Below are 22696 nucleotides of genomic sequence, written 5' to 3' on the forward strand. Positions count from 1 at the left end.
TTTTGCACCATACAGATATCTTTTCTAAATCATTTTGCAATTTGTTTTGATCTTCTGATACTTTACTAGTCAATAAATGACAGTGTCATCTGCAAAAAACCTAAAACGGCTGCTCAGATTGTCTCCCATATCATTAAATAGATAAGGAATAGCTAAGGGCCTATAACACTACCTTGAGAAATGCCAGAAATAACTACTGTTTTACTTGATGACCTTCCATCAGTTACTATGACTTGTGACCTCTCTGACAGGAAATCATGAATTCAGTCACATAACTGAGAAGATAATCCATAAGCATGCAATTTCACTACAAGCCACTTGTGTGGTACGGTGTCAAAAGCCTTCTGGAAATACAGAATCAATTTGAAATCCCTTGTCAATAGCACTCAACAGTTTGTGTGAGTAAAGAGCTAGTTGTGTTTCAAAAGAATGATGCTTTCTAAATCTGTGTTGACTATGTGTCAGTAGACCATTTTCTTTGAAGTAATTCATAATGTTCAACATATGTTCCAAAATACTGCAGCAAATCAACATTAATGATATGGGCCTGTAATTTAGTGGGTTCTACTGCTACCTTTCTTGAATAGTGGTGTGACCTGTACAACTTTCCAGTCTTTGGGTATGGATCATTTGTCGAGTGAACGGTTATATATGATTCCTAAGTATGGAGCTACTGTATTAGCATACACTGAAAGGAATCTAACTGGTATACACTCTGGACCAGAAGACTTGCTTTCGTTAAGTGATTTAAGTTGCTTCACCACTCCAAGGACATCTACTTCTACGTTACTCATGTTGGCAGCTGTTCTTGATTCAAATTCTGGAATATTTACTTCGTCTTCTTTGGTGAAGGAATTTTGGAAGGTTGTGCTAAGTAACTCTGCTTTGGCAGCACTGTCTTCGATAGTATCTCCATTGCTATCACGCACAGAAGGCACTGATTGTGACTTCACATATGAGCAGAATCTCTTTGGATTTTCAGTCAGGTTTCGAGACAAAGTTTCATTGTGGAAAGTATTAAACATCTTGCATTGAATTCTGCACTAAATAATTAATTAGATGTAGTCTAAACCTGGTGTTAACAATGAATAACTCTGAGGGCACATTCTGGACACAAACAGAAAAGATGTAATCTTTCAGCACTGCAGTTCCTTACTCATTGTTCGCCCACATCATTCCCCACTGTCTTTCTCTGATTTCTCTGATCTAACTATTAACAGAATATTTAATGTTCTTTGATGTGGGACATATGAAGAAAGAAGTTTTTTTTTTTTTTTTTTTTTTTTTTTTTTCCCAACCACACATCCACACATTGGGATAATGAAATGTGATTTCTGATATTAGTTGACATTTCCTAGAGCCTGTCCCATACAAGGGAAATAAATCTGCTTGGATTCAGATGCTGTATTGGACCACAGTGCAGCCAACAGGGACTCTAGGAGACAACCACCACACATCTGCCACCAAATGTGTAGATCCAGAGGAAATATCCCAGTTTCACACACAGCCATCAGTCACCCTTCCTTAAAAAACATCAAATAAAGGAAAACACAAAAAGCAGGTAAAATTGTTAAGGGTTTTATTGAGTTTAAGATGGACCCACGGTTGCCTTAAGATGATCAACACACTGTGACTTTGGAACCACTGACCCATGCTAAGATAGAATCTGTCTCCAAAACAGTAACAGATTGGTAACAAATCAAACACACTTGAATTATGCCTTCATAGCCAGTCCGTCTAGCATCACCTCAGTTACCCTTGCAGCTTCTGAGAACCAAAACGAAGCCAACCAAGTCTTCTGTCTGCATAGACATTGGGCATTTATTACTTTGTCTCAGTTAATCCCTGTATGGCCATTGGGTACCATTCCTGTATACCTACAGGAGGCCCCTTATTAGTCTCTGAGATGTGTTATGTTGAAGTTGAGACTCCATTCCCCAGACTCTGAATTAGGGTTACGTCCAATACCTCTTAATTTAGAGCCAAACTCACATGCAATCTGACTGGGTCCTGTAATCTGTAGTTCACGAACTAAAATGTCACTTAAATACAGTTATTTCAGTTTTGATGGTTTTTGCCTTGGAAATTAAATATAGCTGTACCTACTGCTTGAAATTCATCTACAGTAAAATGGCATACATGATTTTCCTCAATTCACATGTTTCCTCTCCCAGATTTTCAGCTCAATTTCACATTTACTCTCATCTGAAATGAGTTGATTGCCAATTACTCTCCACATCGTTTATGGTATTACCTGATTACAGTCAAGCCCAATACTTAATGGGAATCTGCTGCTTGAAATATATTTTACTTAAACACAAGTCAGAAAGGGAGCATATCAAGTTTCATGACTCTTACCAAACACCTAAAACGGAAAATGTAACAACCTGCAGCGTAGTGTATGGCTCAGCACTACTGCAACAGCTCCCATCATTGAAGTTCATATGATCGTTGCAGTACATGTTCAGCAGCATCTGTAAACACAGTAAACATCATTGGTTGTTTAAATGCTAAGATCTGGCAACAAATCTTAACATTCTTACTGGCCTGTAAGATATAACAAATATAATTAGTTAACAAGAGAAACTGACTGCTCACCTTATTACAGAACTATTTCATGTGTTGTGTTAGTATGCAACTGTTTTACAACCTGTAAATGTCTTTGTTCTATGACAAATTACATCGACATTTACAAACTCATTTACTAACATTCCATCACAAATAGTTCTTAAGACATGCAAACAGCCTTGTTTCTTTGGCTAGACATAGTGTGATATTTCAACAGTATTTAATTATGACATAAGTTATATTTACTTTTATTGTTCATGTACTAGGTTTGTGGTAATAAACGAAGAGAGTTCATAGCAAGATTTAAAAAAAAATAAAAAAATAAACTAGAAAGAAGAATAACACAACAGGTTGATAAAACCAGGAGAAAAACTTAAAACAATTGTGCAATTTTTCTTTCTAAAATTTGACATTATTGATTACATGAACCTGGTTATTCTAACAACAATTCGGAAAGGGGCAGTATTGACTCATCAACTTTATGATTAATACTTTATCCTTCCTATACTGCTGTTACTGCATCCTGGATTTTTCATTGTTTAGTCTACTTACTTTATTATCATACTGTATAATGATAATGTTAATACTGATGTTAATTCTTATTTCCATTAAAAATTTCACTCTTAGATTTTTAATGTGACTTTATTTTTATTTCAACAATAGTCTCTGAATTTATTTACAATTGTCTCTTTATTCCTCATTTTGGAACTTTGAGTAAAAAGCAGGCTAATATTGGTAATATACAACAATTTATTTCATACTGAGGGGAAAGAGGGGGGAAGAGTGGGGGGGAGAGAGTGTGGGGGGAAAAGAGAGAGAGAGAGAGAGAGAGAGAGAGAGAGAGAAAGAGGAGTAGAGCGGGGGGAGGAGGCGGAGGCGGCGGGGGCGGGGGGAGGCGGGGGGAGGGGGCGGGGGGAGGCGGCGGGGGGGAGGCGGCGGGGGGGAGGCGGAGGCGGCGGGGGGAGGCCGCGGTGGGGGTGGAGGCGGCGGCGGGGGGAGGCGGCGGCGGCGGGGGGAGGCGGCGGCGGGGGGGAGGCGGCGGCGGGGGTGGAAGCGGCGGCGGGGGTGGAGGCGGCGGCGGGGGTGGAGGCGGCGGCGGGGGTGGAGGCGGCGGCGGGGGTGGAGGCGGCGGCGTGGGGGTGGCGGCTGCGTGGGGGTGGCGGCGGCGTGGGGGAGGCGGCGGCGTGGGGGAGGCGGCGGCGTGGGGGAGGCGGCGGCGTGGGGGAGGCGGCGGCGTGGGGGAGGCGGCGGCGTGGGGGAGGCGGCGGCGTGGGGGAGGCGGCGGCGTGGGGGAGGCGGCGGCGTGGGGGAGGCGGCGGCGTGGGGGAGGCGGCGGCGTGGGGGAGGCGGCGGCGTGGGGGAGGCGGCGGCGTGGGGGAGGCGGCGGCGTGGGGGAGGCGGCGGCGTGGGGGAGGCGGCGGCGTGGGGGAGGCGGAGCCGGGGCGGCGGCGGCGTGGGGGAGGCGGCGGCGGGGAGGCGGCGGCGTGGGGGAGGCGGCGTGGGGGAGGCGGCGGCGGGGAGGCGGCGGCGTGGGGGAGGCGGCGGCGTGGGGGAGGCGGCGGCGTGGGGGAGGCGGCGGCGTGGGGGAGGCGGCGGCGTGGGGGAGGCGGCGGCGTGGGGGAGGCGGCGGCGTGGGGGAGGCGGCGGCGTGGGGGAGGCGGCGGCGTGGGGGAGGCGGCGGCGTGGGGGAGGCGGCGGCGTGGGGGTGGCGGCGGTGGGGAAGATGTGGCGGGGGGTGAGGCGGCGGGGGAGAGCGTGGAGGGGCGGGGGAGAGCGTGGAGGGGCGGGGGAGAGCGTGGAGGGGCGGGGGAGAGCGTGGAGGGGCGGGGGAGAGCGTGGAGGGGCGGGGGAGAGCGTGGAGGGGCGGGGGAGAGCGTGGAGGGGCGGGGGAGAGCGTGGAGTGGCGGGGGAGAGCGTGGAGTGGCGGGGGAGAGCGTGGAGGGGCGGGGGAGAGCGTGGAGGGGCGGGGGAGAGCGTGGAGGGGCGGGGGAGAGCGTGGAGGGGCGGGGGAGAGCGTGGAGGGGCGGGGGAGAGCGTGGAGGGGCGGGGGAGAGCGTGGAGGGGCGGGGGAGAGCGTGGAGGGGCGGGGGAGAGCGTGGAGGGGCGGGGGAGAGCGTGGAGGGGCGGGGGGAGAGCGTGGAGGGGCGGGGGAGAGCGTGGAGGGGCGGGGGAGAGCGTGGAGGGGCGGGGGAGAGCGTGGAGGGGCGGGGGAGAGCGTGGAGGGGCGGGGGAGAGCGTGGAGGGGCGGGGGAGAGCGTGGAGGGGCGGGGGAGAGCGTGGAGGGGCGGGGGAGAGCGTGGAGGGGCGGGGGAGAGCGTGGAGGGGCGGGGGAGAGCGTGGAGGGGGAGAGCGTGGAGGGGGAGAGCGTGGAGGGGGAGAGCGTGGAGGGGGAGAGCGTGGAGGGGGAGAGCGTGGAGGGGGAGAGCGTGGAGGGGGAGAGCGTGGAGGGGGAGAGCGTGGAGGGGGAGAGCGTGGAGGGGGAGAGCGTGGAGGGGGATAGATATTCAGAAAATTGTCATGTTTTTCCTCACATTCCAAATTATGGAAAGACTGCTACAGAAAGTCTAATTCGTCCTGATTTATCTTTAGCAACAAAAACAGTGTTCATTTGGCACTGCAATTGATAGCTTGTGTACTTGCTTCAGGCTACCACATCTTTACTGACAGGTTCTGCATAAGCCCTCAACTTGCTCAGAAATTGCAGAAAAAGGAAATTCCATCTAACAGGTACAGTTATGCATTCTAGGACGGGTTTTCCATGCAATTTGATGACAACGAAACTTACTGAATATGACTTGTGTGCCTGTAAAGTGTGATGAAAATTATGTGGCTTTCATTTCATGACAAGAGGTTAGTGACTGTTTCGAGTGTATTCCTTGGTCTTCAAACCCAAATGATCATTGATTATAGGAAGAAACAGCCTGTGCAGTTCCTGAAACCCATTTTTATTTTAGTATACATGAAGTTTATGGATTGACAGGGCTGATCAGTACTGTGGTTGCTATGGTTTTACATAATGATCATATAAGTGGGGGGAAAATTCTTCTTCTGGCTGATTGAAACTGTTGTAGTAAACAAGTATAGTCTTTATTCAATAGTCAAAAATGAGTGTGGAAAACAACTGCTGACTCACCTTTCCTACAGAAGAAATCTAATCAGACAGCTCTTTGACCAGGTGAGAAATACAAATTCAAACAAAAGACGAAGGCCCTCCATTGTCTGAACTAAGGAAGAGACTAAATGGGAAAAGCATATATTCAACATAGGATGGCAGGGTCTGCAGAATATGCAAGGAGAAAGGAGGAAGAAGATAAACAATTTTCTACTGCAAAACATTGAAGAGGAAGCCTAGTCTTCACCCAGAAGAATGTTTTTAGAAGTACCACACAGAAAAAATTATAAACAACCATAACTAAACAGCAATTTAGTTTCAAGATACCTCAGATTACACTTTATTTTTTAAAAAACAGTCACACAAAAACCCAAAATCCCTTACATCCTTATCCACGTGAAATAATTAAGAGTTGGGGAGAATGCAGCAAGTACAACAATTGGATTGGAAGGGTTAAACTCAAGCACTGCACAAAATCTAACAGACTGTTTCTAGTCAACATACCAAATATAACAAGCAAACAGATAAGCAAGCAGAAAGTGCACTGATGGAAAAGAATTTTCTGAAAACCATGTAAGTATATGTATTGAAAAATGCATGGCTACACTTCATTATTTACAATCTGTTGGAACATACATGACAGTATACTGAAGGATTTTCACTTAGCAATTACAGGAGTGGGCATTCACTACTTGCAGATATCTCTACCCTGGAAATACCTACAGACCATTTACAACGAGCGTCACAGGCTCCTCAGTGGTAAGTGTTGAGCTAGTACATGAGAACACTCACTTGCATTTGACTACGTGCAACATTATTTTCTGCTTATGTTATGTTCAGTGGTTTAACATATTTTGCTACATCTAAGAATTTCCAGTCCAGTCACATTTTTAATGAGATGAAAAGATATAAGCAGCAATCACAAATTGGTCCACACCCCAGGAAACAGATTTCTATGACATAGGAAAACAAAGTTTGGTATATCAATATGACAAGTATAAATTCTGGTATTTAATGTATTACCTACATTTACATCTGTACCCTGCAAACCACTGTGAAATGCATGACAGAGGGTATGTCGAATTGTACCAGTTATTAGGGTTTCTTCATTTTCCATTCACATTTGGAGTTTCGGAAGAATGATTGTTTAAATACCTCTGTAATTCATTTAATCTTGTCTTCACAGTCCCACAATGGGGCAATAAGTAGGAGGTTGTAGTATATTCCTAGAATATTCATTTAAAACTGGTCCTTGGAAATTGTAAGTAGGCTTTTTTGGGATAGTTTATGTTCAGCTTCAAGAGTCGGCTAGTTCAGTTTCTTCAGTATCTTTGTGACACATTCCCAAGGGTGTAACAAACCTGTGACCATTCATGCTGCCCCTCTGCATACATTCAACACCACTGTTAGTTCTGTCTGGTACAGGTTCCACACGCTTAAGCAATATTCCATGATGTGTTGCATGAGTGATTTGTAGTAATCTACTTTGTTGACTGATAGCATTTCCCAAGTATTTTACCAATAAACCAAAGTCTACTACCTGCTTTACCCATGATTGAGCCTATGTGATCATTCAATTTCATATCCCCAGAAAGTGTTATAACCTATTATTTGTAGTAGTTGGCAAATTCAACTTGTGACTAATTGACATTACATTCAAAGGATACTATTTTTTTTTATTTTGTGAAGTGCACAATTTTATATTTCTCAACATTTAACGCAAGTTACCAATCTCTGCATCACTTTAACTCTTATCAAGATTTGAATGAATATTTATGCAGCTTCTTTTACACAGGACTTCACTCTAGACAGCTGCGCCATCTGTAAAAAGTCCAAGGTCACTATTAATATTGTTCACAAGGTCATTAATACACAATATGAATAGCAAGGGTTCCAACACACTTGGCTAGATCACACCCAAAATTACTAGTACATGTGACAATGACTCTCGAATGAAGATAAATTCTCCATACCAAAACCTTCTCAATCCAGTACAAATTTTGTTTGATACCTCATCTGAACATACTTTTGATAAGAAGCACAGATATGGTACTGAGACAAACACCTTTTTGGAAATTAAGAAATACTGTGTCTACCTGACTGCCTTGGTCCTGGCTTCCAGTGTGTCACACAAGAAAAATGCGAGTTGGGTTTTGCATGATCAGTGTTTTCAGAATCCATCCTGATCTGCATGGAGGTCATTCTGTTTGAGATACTTCATTATTTTTGAGCACAGAGCATGTTCTCATATTCTAGAACAACTGCATGTCAAGGATACTGGACAGTCGTTTTGTGGATCACTTTTACTACCCTTCTTGTAAACAGATGTGACCTGTGCCTTCGTTCAAATAATGGGCACCGAGTTTTTTGCTCGAGGGATTTACAATAGACTATAGTTAGAACAGGGGCTAACTCAAACACAAATTCAGTACTAAATCTGAAAGCGGTTCCATTTGGCCCTGGAGCTTTGTTCAGTCTTAACAATTTCAGCCGTGTCAACATCACTGACACTAACAATTAATTCACTCATTTAAGTGGCATGTGGGTTAAATTGGGGCAATTCTTTTGGGTTTTCCTATGTAAAGGAAAATTTGAAAACAGAGTTAAGTGTTTCAGCTTTTGCTTTACTAATCTCAATTTTTGTTCCTGTCTCATTCATGAGGGTCTGGACACTAACATTGGTGCTTTTACATATGACCAGAGTTTATTTGGGTTTTGTGAAAGAGCATTTGATAATATTCTGCAACACTAGTCATTACAAATTACCTCAGTGAGCACTGTAATTTAAACTTTTTAACAGATAAACACTATATTTAGAACTGGGACACTAACACAAACACTGATCTTTTGCAGCAATGCTCTTGCTGACAAAACTATCCAGGCACAATTCATTACCAGCTTTTAGTTATTCAAATATGCAGTACTTCCCTACTTGACGTAAGACATAAGGCACAGCTTTATTGATTAGCACTTCAAGATAAAAAGCTTCTGTTCTGTGAAGTATGGCAAGACAGTGCAGTCGATAAGAATATTGCCCATGAAAGCTGGCAGCCAGGTCTTAATATCATCCGACATGAAGTTCCAATCTGTCCAAGTTCCACATCAGCACACACTATGGATTGCTATAGCTGCTCGAATAAATGCTTTGAGGAAACTATTTCAGTGGTGAGAACATTAAGAAATAGTGAGATGACTGCTGTATCTGTTCCATTTAACAATTATAAGCAACTATTTTATCTTATATTTAGGGTCCCTCAAGAAAGTAACTTTGTGGATCAATTCAGTAGAAGTGTAAAGACAGTTATATGTACTCATACATTTTACTACTGTATTTATTTATTTTTTATTTATTTATTTCGTGTTCCGGTGATCCATGTTGTGAATACATCACAGGATACGGAACGTGTCAGTTTTACAAACTTTTTATGGTATTTTGTAAGTATTGCTATTATTCATATTAAAATTATATGGCTTACATTTACATTACAAATTAAAATCACAAAACATAAATGTTACAAAGTTAATTATTACAGACTCTATACAAGTACATACAGAAAATATACTACTGAAAACTTAAGATGTTTACGAGTAATAGATATACAGGATCACAAATGAAGAGTGGGAAATGTATCTGAGACTTATCCGTACAGGTACTAGGGTACTATTCATCATGGTTCAGGAACTCTTCTATAGTATAAAATGACCCTTGCAATAGGAACTGCCTTAAGCTTTTCTTAAACGAGAACTCATCATCTACTAAACACTTAATTTGTGAAGGGAGGGCATTAAAAATCTTACAACCACTGAAGTGGACCCCCTTCTGTACCTTACTCAGGTTTGCATGCTCATAGTGGATATCATCTTTTCTTCTAGCATCATGATTATGATAAACACTATTAGGTTTGAAGAGGGGCTTTTTTTTTCATTATGAAACACATCAAGGAGAATATATATTGTGCAATGGATGTGAAGATTTGAAGTTCTTTAAAAAGGTTGTACCAAATGTCTCAGAGAAAAAGACTGCAGGTTTGGAGGCATACTGTTTTCCAAAGTATACAGAATTCAGAAGCAACCACGCACTTTACAGATGCTAACACAAATTAGATGGAAAACCATCACTAATACTTAAAGCTAATTTAAGAAAACCACCAGACTTAAGTAATCAATTATCGAAGCAAAGTTCATTGCAACACCTTATAACACACTCTTTGATCCTAACATCACACAAGACTTGTATTTAACAACAACAACACAACACTGCTGCTTCCTGACATACCAAACAGACCTTCTGAATTTTTATTTTCAGATCCCTGTAATAAATTTGTATTTTGAATGTTGAAACCAGATAAATCCATTACCCTGCATTTTGCTATCATAAACTGAGAATTTATAACAACTACAGATCACAACAGGATAAGAGCTACTCCTTTTGACTAATTACAAAACTGTAACACATACCAGTATTGACAAAGGACTTTTATATGCAATACCAAAATTCAACAAAATTTGTGGGAGGACATTATTCCACTATGCTGTTTTAAAAATATTTTATTTGCACTAATAGTTTCAGGCACTGTAGTGCAAATAAAATATTTTAAACATAGGCAACCAGAAGAAAAAGAACCCAATTAAATGATGCTTTCAAAAGTAAAGTTTATCCAAGAGTAATGTTTAAGGACAAAAAAAATGTTTTATACATTCAAGTGGATCCCATTCACAACACTGAATTAATATTAATAAAATATTAATTTCTCCTGAACTAAATAAATATGGCAGTCTCACAAAGTCAAAAGCCAGTTTTGGAATCAGTATGACAATCCCTTTAAAATGGGACACTTCACACATTATTCAATGTCTTTCTAAAGTTTGTAAAAATTACATTTATTTTATTTTGACAAGGTTGCAGAACAATTCATGGAAGGAATAACTAACTAAAAATTATTGCTGCTGTCACATTTGTATACATTCCAAATGTACTGTTAATTGAAGAACTGCTTGACATAGGCAGCTTACATCTTCTAAAAAGTAGATATTTTTACTTTTTTTGTGACCTTATGTCTCCTAAACTGGTGAGGAGAGAAATGTCTGTTAAAAATCTTCACTGTACGATACTATCAGAGATTAATGTTGGGGTAGGTCATGTGACCAGCAACATGTGTGTTTCTGGGATTTCCTATCATAGTTACAGAGGCAACAGTGAAAAAGACATGGCTGATGGTTTTTATTATAAGAGAATCATGAATTTTGTGAACTAATAAACCACATACTCTATTCAACTTATTTATTGGTAAGTGGAACATAGGCCCTTTGGCGTAAGTGATCTCCTGGACCAATCTCCTGAAATGGACTGCATCCAGCTCAATTCACTGTGTTATTGATGTAATCTGTTTCATGGACTTGTGGCATCATTTCATTTATGTGGACTCAAGAGTTTAATCGTTCATATACATCAAGTGATAGGAAACATCACAAAGTGCAGATGGTTGATAAAGATGTTAAGATATGTATAACATCACAGACATATAGCGAGAGTGTCTGTGGCAGGAACACGGCTGATATTACAAGGCAATGACATGAGCTTTCACAGCGGGTCAAATATGAGAAAACCCAGAGTCTATCTCTGCCACTAGCTGTTATCTGACTCATCTCTATAATTGGACTCTACAACACTGCAACTGTTACTGTGTGTACAGTGCTACAAATTCTGAACTTGTAGTTTCAACCACCAATAGGCTGTATGGAACTTTTATTATTAAATATGTATTATTTGGCTAAAAAGGAGAGGCCCGAGAGGTAGGATCGAATTTTTGAAACCCTCTATACAATGATGTGGGTTAGGGTTCTAGGTATCAAACAATGCTGCCATTCACCTTGGTGTGCCCTCATTCGCATATGATAATGATAATAATAATAATAATAATAATAATAATAATAATAATAATAAATCAGAAGTTTTCATCCATTTTTAGAACCTTAAAAAAAAGGTAACAACACACAGAGCAGTGTTGAAGTGTTGTGGTTAAAATGTTTCTGATATACAGAAGGTTGTGGGTTGAAATACCATTATCTGCTTCAAAATTTATTTTCAAATCTTTAGCAAAATGACTCTGATTATTATTTTTATTCAATTAACTGGTTTAAATGTAATTATTTAAATGTCTAATCATTTGTCACATCATTTTAACCCTCATATTAACTATTTCATTTGCTCTTATTTTATCTTTCAATCATTCTTTTTACACTTGGAATCTTTGTGCATGTGACTTTACTTATTTGTATGTATTAATTTTGATTTAATTTCCTCCATTTTACCATTTTATATTTTCATCCATGTCATTGCTTTCATTGTATCTACTTTGCTCAAATTTAGTTTTATTTATAATCCCTTCTTTTGTTTAAATCTTCATTTGCATTATTTTGTCCAGAGTGCAACAAGAATTTATGTTTTAATTTATATGATGATTAAATGTTTGTTTGATGATTATCATCCCAACAAATGTACATCTTGTAATAAGAAACACATTTTGGAACCATTGCATAACCAATACAAATACATTATTTCATCTTTTGTTATGATGGATAATTAAAAATAATTAAAATCAGATGCACAAAGATACCAATTCTCCTGTTTTCAAGACAGCAAATGAAATACTTTATATGTTGATTAAAATGATGTGACAAAGGACTCAGAAATTTTAAAAAATTATGTTTAAACCAATTAACTGAATAAAAATAATGATTGAAGTCATTTTAATAAAGATTTGAAAATAAAAAAATTTGAGCACCTAATAAGATTCGCACTCACAAATTTCTATACATTGTATCTTAACCACTACGTCACAATGGCACTCCATCTACAGTTATCGTTTTCATGGCTTTAGAATATAACATAAAATTAAGAATTTTTTTTGCCACTGATTACTCACAAACAAGGGCCCACCAGTGTAAATGGCTGCAAAGTGTGATACCTGTGACCTTAATCTACATCACTGCATAGATGGTTTCAAAAAATTGACCCCATCCCTGGGAACCTCTCCTTACAAGCCACACATGGACTTCAACCTACTGCTTTGGAAAAAACTCGTGATAATTTTTGTTTGCGGCTTAGATTAATATTTCATGAAGAACTTTCAGTGTTTAGTACATGGACACACAGACAGTTTTCTCTGTTGTTACAGAAGTTATTTATGTTCAAAGAGAGGGTTACAAAAGAATTAATAAAAGACTTATTTCACACCATGTTTTCTGTCTGTATGTTCAGGTTAATCTCAGGAACTACAGCAGGAATCTTAATATGGTTTTGACTACTAGATGATCTGATTCATGAGGAAAGTTTGTGTACATAATTTACAAATATTTCATGGAAATAGGCTGAACTATGATGGACTGAAGGTCCATGCCACTGTGAAAATTGCGTCATTACCACCTAATAGCAGAGTTGCAGCAACTCTAGAGAGTAGCAAAACTTTACTAAAATCCGTGCTGGGCCTGCTGGTCTAGCGCTAAAATGCATGCCTGGAAACAAAGTTTTAGGGGCTCAAGTCTCCTGGTGGACGACTTACTTTTCACTCTGCCTTCTAACCTAACACTTACCTCTCAATGATGAGGACATTGGCCAGAATATAAATGTAACTCAGATTCACCATTCAGCTGAAGATCCTCCTTTCCTAATTGCAAAATTTGTTTAGACATGAAAGTTACGTCAAGTTGAATACATATATTTCAAAACGACAAAACACATATAAGTCACTGAGGAAGTTGACAAAGCAAGACACGTGAACACGGTAACATTCAAATGAGCACTGAGTCCAAGTCTAGCGGCCACTGGCTGGTTGGCTGCTTAGGTGGCGCGGCTGCTGCGTGGCTGGCAGACAGCGCCGCATGTAGAGGACGCACAAAATTGCATGGCGGCGCTTTGAATGAATGGCGAGTCACAACACTTTTCCCCCCTTTGAAATTTTGGCACTAGTCTTGATGGAGGTGGCCTGTAGATTGCTAACTTCCATAGGCGTTGTTTGACTGGCCGTAAAGTCTCGAGGGGGAGGCTTCCAGTACGGACGGAAGTTTCTCCGATGATAACGGTTCGAGATGACAGGAGACATAGGGGTCGAATCTGCTAGGTCCTCGGGCACCAATCTGCCCATTGTGGAAAGTCCAGTTGATATAACAAGAGACATGGGCAATGTGTTGGCGGCCGTAGGAGAAGGAGGCGAATAGATTGGCTCCGACAGATGATGGTCATCTGATTCCTGCACGGGCACGTCTCCTGGTGGCGTCCGTTCTTGTACTGGCACTGAGATGATGGTGAGAGGGCTGCGTTGTGAGTACATCTACATCTACATCTACATACATACTCCGCAAGCCACCCAATGGTGTGTGGCAGAGGGCACTTTACGTGCCACTGTCATTACCTCCCTTTTCTGTTCCAGTAGCATATGGTTCGCGGGAATAACAACTGTCTGAAAGCCTCCATGCGCGCTCAAATCTCTCTAATTTTACATTCGTGATCTCCACGGGAGGTATAAGTAGGGGGAAGCAGTATATTCGATACCTCATCCAGAAACGCACCCTCTCGAAACCTGGCGAGCAAGCTACACCGTGATGCAGAGCGCCTCTCTTGCAGAGTCTGCCACTTGAGTTTGCTAAACATCTCTGTAATGCTATCACGGTTACCAAATAACCCTGTGACGAAACGCGCCGCTCTTCTTTGGATCTTCTCTATCTCCTCCGTCAACTCGATCTGGTACGGATCCCACACTGATGAGCAATACTCAAGTATAGGTCAAACAAGTGTTTTGTAAGCCACCTCTTTTGTTGATGGACTACATTTTCTAAGAACTCTCCCAATGAATCTCAACCTGGTACCCGCCTTACCAACAATTAATTTTATATGATTATCCCACTTCAAGTCGTTCCGCACGCATACTCCCAGATATTTAACAGAAGTAACTGCTACCAGTGTTTGTTCCGCTATCATATAATCGTACACTAAAGGATCCTTCTTTCTATGTATTCGCAATACATTACATTTGTCTATGTTGCCACTCCCTACACCAAGTGCCTATCCGCTGCAGATCTTCCTACATTTCGCTACAATTTTCTAATGTTGCAACTTCTCTGTATACTACAGCATCATCCGCAAAAAGCCGCATGGAACTTCCGACACTATCTACTAGGTCATTTATATATATTGTGAAAAGCAATGGTCCCATAACACTACTCTGTGGCACGCCAGAGGTTACTTTAACGTCTGTAGACGTCTCTCCATTGTAATGAGATATGCCAAGATCCTGAGCATCAGGTAGAGCCAAAGGAGGTGTAGCGGCATTCGGAACAGGCATTGCCAGCACACGAGGCCGAAGCTGGTCCGAATGACGCACTGCAATACCCGTGTCCGTCTGGATTTCATACAGGCGTCAGCCACGGTGTTGTAAGATGTAACCTGAACTCCATTTTGGCCACCTGCCATATCCCTGTAACCAGACAAGGCCGGCGGTGGTGAAGCGGCCAAGCGAAGGCACCCGTGGCCGTGAGGTGGAAGGCCACAGAAGATGAAGTAGCGTGCGGGACTGCCGGCCATGTAAGAGCTCAGCCGGGCTGTGGTCGCCCATAGGGGTGAAATGGTAAGAAGCCCAGAAACTGGAGAAGCGCATTATCATCATCAGCAGCAGAAGTCAGAAGTTTCCGCATCTGAGCCTTAAATGTGTAGACCAGTCGTTCAGCCTCACCGTTTGATTGTGGATGGAATGGAGGGGCCGTGACATGGATAACGCCGTAACGAGCCCAAAAATCCGAAAATTCGGAAGAGGCAAATTGCGCACCATTATCAGTAACAAGAGTAAAGGGATGGCATTCAAAAGAAAAAATGCGGGCAAGAGCACTTGTGGTTGCTATGGTGGTAGGCGACGTGCAATGGACAATGAAAGGAAAGTTAGAGTAGGCGTCAATGACGAGGAGCCAATAAGTACCTGAAAAAGGCCCCGCGAAGTCAGCATGAATGTAGTCCCAGGGCGTCTCAGGCAAAGGTCACGGCGACAAAGATGACTTTGGGGCGGTGGCCTGTGATGCACAAGGACCGCAGGCAGCGAGCTTGTGTGCTATTTCAGAGTCGATGCCAGGCCAGTACACAGGACGGTGCCCCAGAGATTTTGTGCAAGAGACACCCCAGTGACCTTGGTGAAGGAGGCGCAAGATCGCAGCACGCAAAGACGCAGGTACCACCACACATGGTGAAGCATTGTCAGTGGAAAGGAGGATAACACCATCCCTAGCCGTGAGGCGGTAGGGCAAAGCGTAGTAGTTCCGCAACGGGTCAGAAGTCTTAGCGGACGGACGATCTGGCCAACGCTTCTGAATACAGCGAGAAACCCAGGAGAGTGTAGGATCAGAACCCGCAGCAGCCGCCAGCCGGTCCCCAGTGATAGGGAATCCGTCCACAACCGCTGCTCGGCAACATCCAGGTGGTACCACAAAAGTTCATCCCTATCGAATGCCAGATCAGGACCCATGGGAAGGCGAGACAGTGCATCAGCATTCGCATGTTGAGCCGTTGGCCGGAAATGAATCTCATAATTGAAACGAGACAAGTAAAGAGCCCAATGCTGGAGGAAGTGTGCAGCCTTGTCAGTAAGTGATGATGATGGATGAAACAAGGAAACAAGTGGTTTGTGATCTGTAACAAGATGAAATTTGGATCCATAGAGAAAAACACCAAACTTATGATGAACATAAATAATGGCCAAAGCTTCTTCTTCAATTTGAAAATACTTTTGTTGGGCATCTGTGAGTGTTTTGGAGGCATAAGCAATGGGTTGTTCAGAGCCGTCAGAAAAGCGGTGAGCAAGGACTGCACCAACCCCGTATTGAGAGGGGTCCTTGGCAAGAACAAGATGTTGGCCAGGTCAATAAGTAGCCAGTCACGGGGCCTGTTTCAGCATAGTCTTCAATTTCTGGAAAGCCGCATCGCATGACGCGGACCAGTGAAAAGGCATGTTTTTATGCAACAGGCGATGCAGCGGCTGAGCCACTGATGCAGCAGATGGTAAAAACTTGTGATAGTATACTATTTTCCCCAAGAAGGCCTGCAGTTCCTTAACAGATGTAGGGTGAGGAAGGGCATCAATCGCAGCAACAGTTTGCTCAAGCGGACAAATACCATCCTGAGAAAGTTGAAACCCCAAGTACGTGATAGATGCCTGAAAAAAATTTGATTTCTGAAGATTACACTTAAGACCGGCAGTCTGTAAGAGATGAAAAAGCGTGCGGAGATTCTGAAGATGTTCTTCAGTGGTGGAGCCAGTGACAACAACGTCGTCCATGTAATTGATACACCCAGGGACAGAGAGCAATAATTGTTCCAAGAATCGCTGAAAGAGAGCAGGGGTGCTGGCAACCCTGAATGGCAAATGTTGGGATTGATAGAGGCCAAAAGGCGTGTTAAGGACCACAAACTGCCGGGAAGCAGTGTCGAGAGGAAGTTGATGACAAGCTTCTGACAGGTCAATTTTAGAAAAATACCGGCCTCCCGCAAGTTTAGTGAACAATTCTTCAGGTCAGGGCATAGCATAAGTGTCGATGAGGCATTGTGCATTTACAGTGGCTTTAAAATCGCCACAGAGATGAATATCACCATTGGGCTTAGCAACGACAACGACAGGAGAGGACCACTCATTGGAAGTGACAGGAAGCAAGACCCCTGAAGCAGTGAGATGATTCAGCTCCCGTTTTATCCGATCACGAAGGGCCACAGGAATGGGCCGAGCCCAAAAAACTTAGGCCGAGCAGTGGGTTTGAGTGTGATATGAGCTTCAAAGTCGTTTGCACGGCCTAACCCAGGACAAAAAAGGGATGAAAATGTCATTGACAAGGAATCAAATTGAGCATAAGGAATAGCATCAGAGACAATATTGACAGAGTGATCTATGGAGAACCCAAAAACAGGAAAGGCATCGAAGCCAAAAAGATTCTCCGCATTACTATGGTTGACCACAAATTTGGGAACAGTGGGAACGACGGATTTGTAAGATACCTCAGCATTAAATTGTCCCAAGAGAGAAATCTTCTGTTTATTGTTAGTCCGTAATTGCCGAGTGACAGATGATAGGAGTGGTGAACCCAACTGAAGATACATCCAAGAATTAACGATAGTGGCAGCAGAACCAGTATCCACCTGCATAGGAACATCTCGACCAAGTATTTGGACAGTGAGGAATAAATTCCCTGAAAGGGAAGAAGTACAATTGACAGACAGCACAGAATCACAATCAGCGTCATGTTCATGAGCATCATGTATGCGGTCGGATTTGCAAACGGAAGACACATGACCCTTCTTTTTGCAATTGTGACACACAGCCCAATGTTGGGGATAATTCTCGCGTAAATGTTTCGTAAAACACTGCGGACATGAAGAAAGTTGCTGGAGGTTTTGCTGCAGTTTCTTAGAGGGTTGTTTACGGTTAGGCCGAGGCTGCACGTGGGAGCGTACTGCACCCACGTGCAGCCTCGGCCTAACCGTAAACAATTTCGAAAGTCTGCGCGATGGATAGGACTTCACCTAGAGTCGGATTCGCCAACTGAAGGGCACGTTGCCGAACTTCTTTGTCGGGTGCCGACTGGATAATAACATCCCGTACCATGGAATCAGCATAGGATTCTTTGTGAACGTCAGTAACAAATTGATACTTTTGACTGAGGCCGTGAAGTTCAGCAGCCCAAGCACAACAGGATTGATGCGGTTGTTTTTGACAATGATAAAAGGCAACACGTGAAACTACCACATGCGTTTGCTTTCGAAAATAGACAGACAGAAGTGAGCACCTTTCAGCAAAGGACAAAGACGCAGGATCTTTCAAAGGAGCCAATTGTGACAACAACCGATACATTTGAGGTGAAATCCAGGAAAGGAACAGAGACTTACATGTTTGTTCATCCGTGACATGAAATGCCAAGAAGTGCTGTGGAAGACTTTTTCATAATCAGACCAGTCTTCCGCCATCTCGTCGTAAGGAAGAAAAGGAGGTACAGGCAACGACGAGAAATGCCCCGCATGTGATGCCGTGCCGAAATCGAGAAACACCGATGTTAGAATCGTTTGCTGTTCAACGAGACCTTGCAACAGTTGCTCGACAGTAGCCATGGAAACCTGTGGATCAACGATGAAAAGGAAAAATCCACTACCTCTAAACCAATTGCTATAACATCAAGTTGAACACACATATTTCAAATTGACACAACACATGCAAGTCACTGAGCAAGTTGACAAAGCAAGACATGTGAACACGGTAACATTCGAATGAGCACTGAGTCCAAGTCTAGTGGCTGCTGGCTGGTTAGTTGCCTAGGTGGCGCGGCTGCTGCATGGCTGGCAGACAGCGCCGCATGTAGAGGATGCGCGTAATTGTGCGGCGGCACTTTGAATGATCGGCGAGTCACAACAGTATCCAATTGAAATACTTGCTCCATGCCACTGAGCATCACAAGATTATTATTAATATGATCTATACATCTACATATATATTCTCCTTCCTTACATTTTATAAACTGAAGTCTCTCACTGTCTTTTTATATCTGTATGTGATGACTGAGATTGGTAACTATTGCAGATATTTTGATACTGACATCAGACTGGCACTGGAATTGCCATGTTCTAAGAAGTTACATATGTTATTTGTTCCCTATTTAATTTGCATTTGGAGTGACAGGTAGTGGTGACAATGGGAGCTGCGACCTACCATGCCAGCTGCAGTGGTGATTTCCAGTTACTGGGCAGCTCCAAAAGTCAGTATAGGATAAAAAGCATGCCAGCAATCACCCCACTAACAAATGGCCACAACTGCATGGAAGTTTTGACGTCCAGTTTGCATCGTTGAGCAGGTTGCAGGTGTAAGTTGTATGAAAATGTTGATATTCAGTTACCTAACATAGTTAAATACTTAGTGCCAGTCGTGCGAAGCCAGGGCGATTGCTAGTTCAACATAAGTAAAATATTAACATATATTATCACATTGTTAATAAAGAAGCTGACATTTACGAGAGAAGAGTTTTCAGACTGAGCAAGCAAACATTTCAGATGTCACTTGACAATGTTTCCTTTATAAATTGAATACTAAATAAATTAACAACATATAGAGCACACAAACTGTCTTCAAAAGTAATTTTCCCATAATTTATGCCCACAAATTTTTAATTATAGAAAACCTACCTGAGTATCATATTTCAGAGCTGTTGGTCCAAGATGAATTCCATCAGTAGTTTCATCGGGACTTCCTTGTGCGACAAGTTTTGTACTGGACCAAAGCACGGCTCTGCTGTGTAATAGAATCTGGAAGAAGTCAATCATGTAGTTAGTCCTAGTTTTTATAAAAAGACTAATCTCCCAAATGTACATTCAGTACCAAATTATGGATTGACAGTTCAGCTTTCCAGTCCCTGCACATAGCATAAGATAGACGTAATTTTTTTTATCTATAAAAGTGTTGTTGAAATAATAGCAAAACAGATTTAAAAAAATAAAATGCAATAAAATATGAACATTGACATAATATTTAAAAATATGGGATAGAACACCAACAGAGGGAAAAGATAAGGACACATTGAGAGTTGAATAAAGCAATTAGATTAAAGGATAGGTTTACATGAAAAGAAATTAGATGCAGATAAAAGGAAAGGAAAAAAGAATTACTAAGAAATGAGAACACTGGAAAACAGATTTGCTATAATCAGTGAGAATACAATCATGAATTGTTTTGTTAAAGAACTTGACTGACAAGATTTACAGTATTATGCAGGGAAGAAACTGAACAAAATGACAATTTAGTTTCAACCTTCACAGTTACCAATATGAAAAAGGTAATTGGCAAACAGCAATATATTTGTTTGTGTCTTTTTACTTAAAATTTCAAAGTAATGGACCAGTACAAGGCTAAATAATGATATTTTATCTAGTGACACAAAGATCTTTATCCAACGCACTACATTAAGAAATATCAGAACTTGCTGTTCTAGCTCAAACTGTATTCATATGATAATCTTCCTCTTCCTTGTCCTCACCGCCACTCATCTTTGTCGTTCGACATTACTACTTGCTGTTGACCACTCTAGACTTTTCCACACATATGAGTCTTCACATATATATAATCATGCTGCTACTGGATATTTTTTAATGTGATCTACCCACTTTCCATTGGGTAGTAACATCACTTTTTCTTTTAGTCTTAGAATTCAGGACAAATCTTCCTTCATCCATCTACACTACATTTATCTGACTACACATATTGTAAGCATTCATTTTACTTTCATTACAGTCAGAATTATGCCTTTCATGCCATTCTGTTTCCTGTACCATCTGCTTAATCCCCTGCCTCTCCATGCAGTATTTCAACCATTGTCTTCAGGTGCCTCAAACAATGATGTTTAGTGAACTCACTCTTTGAACTCAAACCAGACTGCAGGACACTGTTGGCATCATGTCTCTGGCTCTTAATGCGATATGATAAAATTAGTTTCAACAATGGAAAGTATAGTTTCAGCTCTCTGATACTGCAGACGAGTGTGCAATTTGCGCTTGCATGTATGTGTATGTGGGTCTACTGCTGACAAAGGCCTTAATGGCTGAAAGCTATGATTGTATGTATCTTTTTATTGTGCCTATCGCGACTGAGCATCTCTGCTATATGGCGAGTATTGTAAAATCAGTTTTAATGTTCGCATGCCATTATTCACATAATCTTACAAAAAGGGGCAACTTATGGAAGGCTTGTAACAAGACATTCAGTTTATTAATATCTTATAAGACATCTCAACAGCCAGAGCAGAAAACACTGAAAAGATGTTACTTTCATTGGATAACAGCACACGTGCAGGAATAGTGACATGCATCAAATGGCCTAGTACACCTGGGAGTTTAACTCTACTACAAATATGTGAGCAACATCAATAATAACAGGCAATTGGTTTGAAACCAACCAGTAAGATATATATATGACCACTGTATGGGCCATCTGAAGCTGATAATCATCCCAGTAGTCAAAATAAATATGCCAATAACTTGAATGAGATTTTCACTCTGCAGCGGAGTGTGTGCTGATATGAAACTTCCTGGCAGATTAAAACTGTGTGCCAGACCGAGACTCGAACTCGGGACCTTGGCCTTTCGCGGGCAAGTGCTCTACCAACTGAGCTACCCAAGCACGACTCACTCCCCGTCCTCACAACTTTGCTTCTGCCAGTACCTCTACTCGGTTCGGCACACAGCTGCCAGGAAGTTTCATTTCAGCACACAGTCTGCTGCAGAGTGAAAATCTCATTCTGGAAACATCCACAAGGCTGTGGCTAAGCCATGTCTCCGCAATATCCTTTCTTTCAGGAGTGCTAGTTCTGCAAGGTTCTCAGGAGAGCTTCTGTAAAGTTTGGAAAGTAGGAGGTGAGGTACTGCCAGAAGCAAAGCTGTGAGGACGGGGCGCGAGTCGTGATTGGGTAGCTCAGTTGGTAGAGCACTTGCCCGTGAAAGGCCAAGGTCCCGAGTTCGAGTCTCAGTCCGGCACACAGTTTTAATCTGCCAGGAAATTTCATGCCAATAACTTCTTGGATATCATATCGAAACTTGACTTTTTTACTGAAGAAATTTTATGTAGAATGGAAATCACTTTGGACCATGTGGGAACTAAAAATTGTATATTAAACTGGAGGATATAATTTAACTGAATATATTTCTGTATTTGCATTCTTTCAAAAAACAAAATAAATGTATAACCTCACTTGATGATTAATACTCAAAATCTTATTTGGTCGCTTCAAGACCTTTTGTTGTGCATGATCTCTGTTAAGATTTATATCTCATTGATGATGTAATATCAAAATGTGTGTGTGTGTGTGTGTGTGTGTGTGCAGATTTTGAATATATACATCAGCATTTCACTGAGGCTGTAGCACTCACAACAACAAAATGTAGGACAGTTGTATATGAACTTGGCTGATTTTCTGGAAACTAAGAGTATTTTTTCACTCGAGATGATCTTT

General features: G+C 42.1%; 1 protein-coding gene across 2 annotated transcripts in view; it reads right to left on the reverse strand.

The window, feature by feature from the left end:
- The window catches only part of LOC126354192 (N-acetylneuraminate 9-O-acetyltransferase), a 254852-nt gene that overhangs the window by 135789 nt on the left and 96367 nt on the right, over positions 1 to 22696 (reverse strand). For both annotated transcript variants that reach the window (XM_050003647.1, XM_050003646.1), the window contains exons 6-7: positions 19881 to 20000; positions 2359 to 2474 (exon numbers count right to left, since the gene is read on the reverse strand). In XM_050003647.1, the coding sequence (XP_049859604.1) occupies positions 2359 to 2474; positions 19881 to 20000 (236 nt within the window). The remainder of the gene's footprint in view (positions 1 to 2358; positions 2475 to 19880; positions 20001 to 22696) is intronic.

This window comes from Schistocerca gregaria, chromosome 3, assembly GCF_023897955.1.
Source record: "Schistocerca gregaria isolate iqSchGreg1 chromosome 3, iqSchGreg1.2, whole genome shotgun sequence".
In the NCBI taxonomy this organism is placed as follows: Eukaryota; Metazoa; Arthropoda; class Insecta; order Orthoptera; family Acrididae; genus Schistocerca; species Schistocerca gregaria.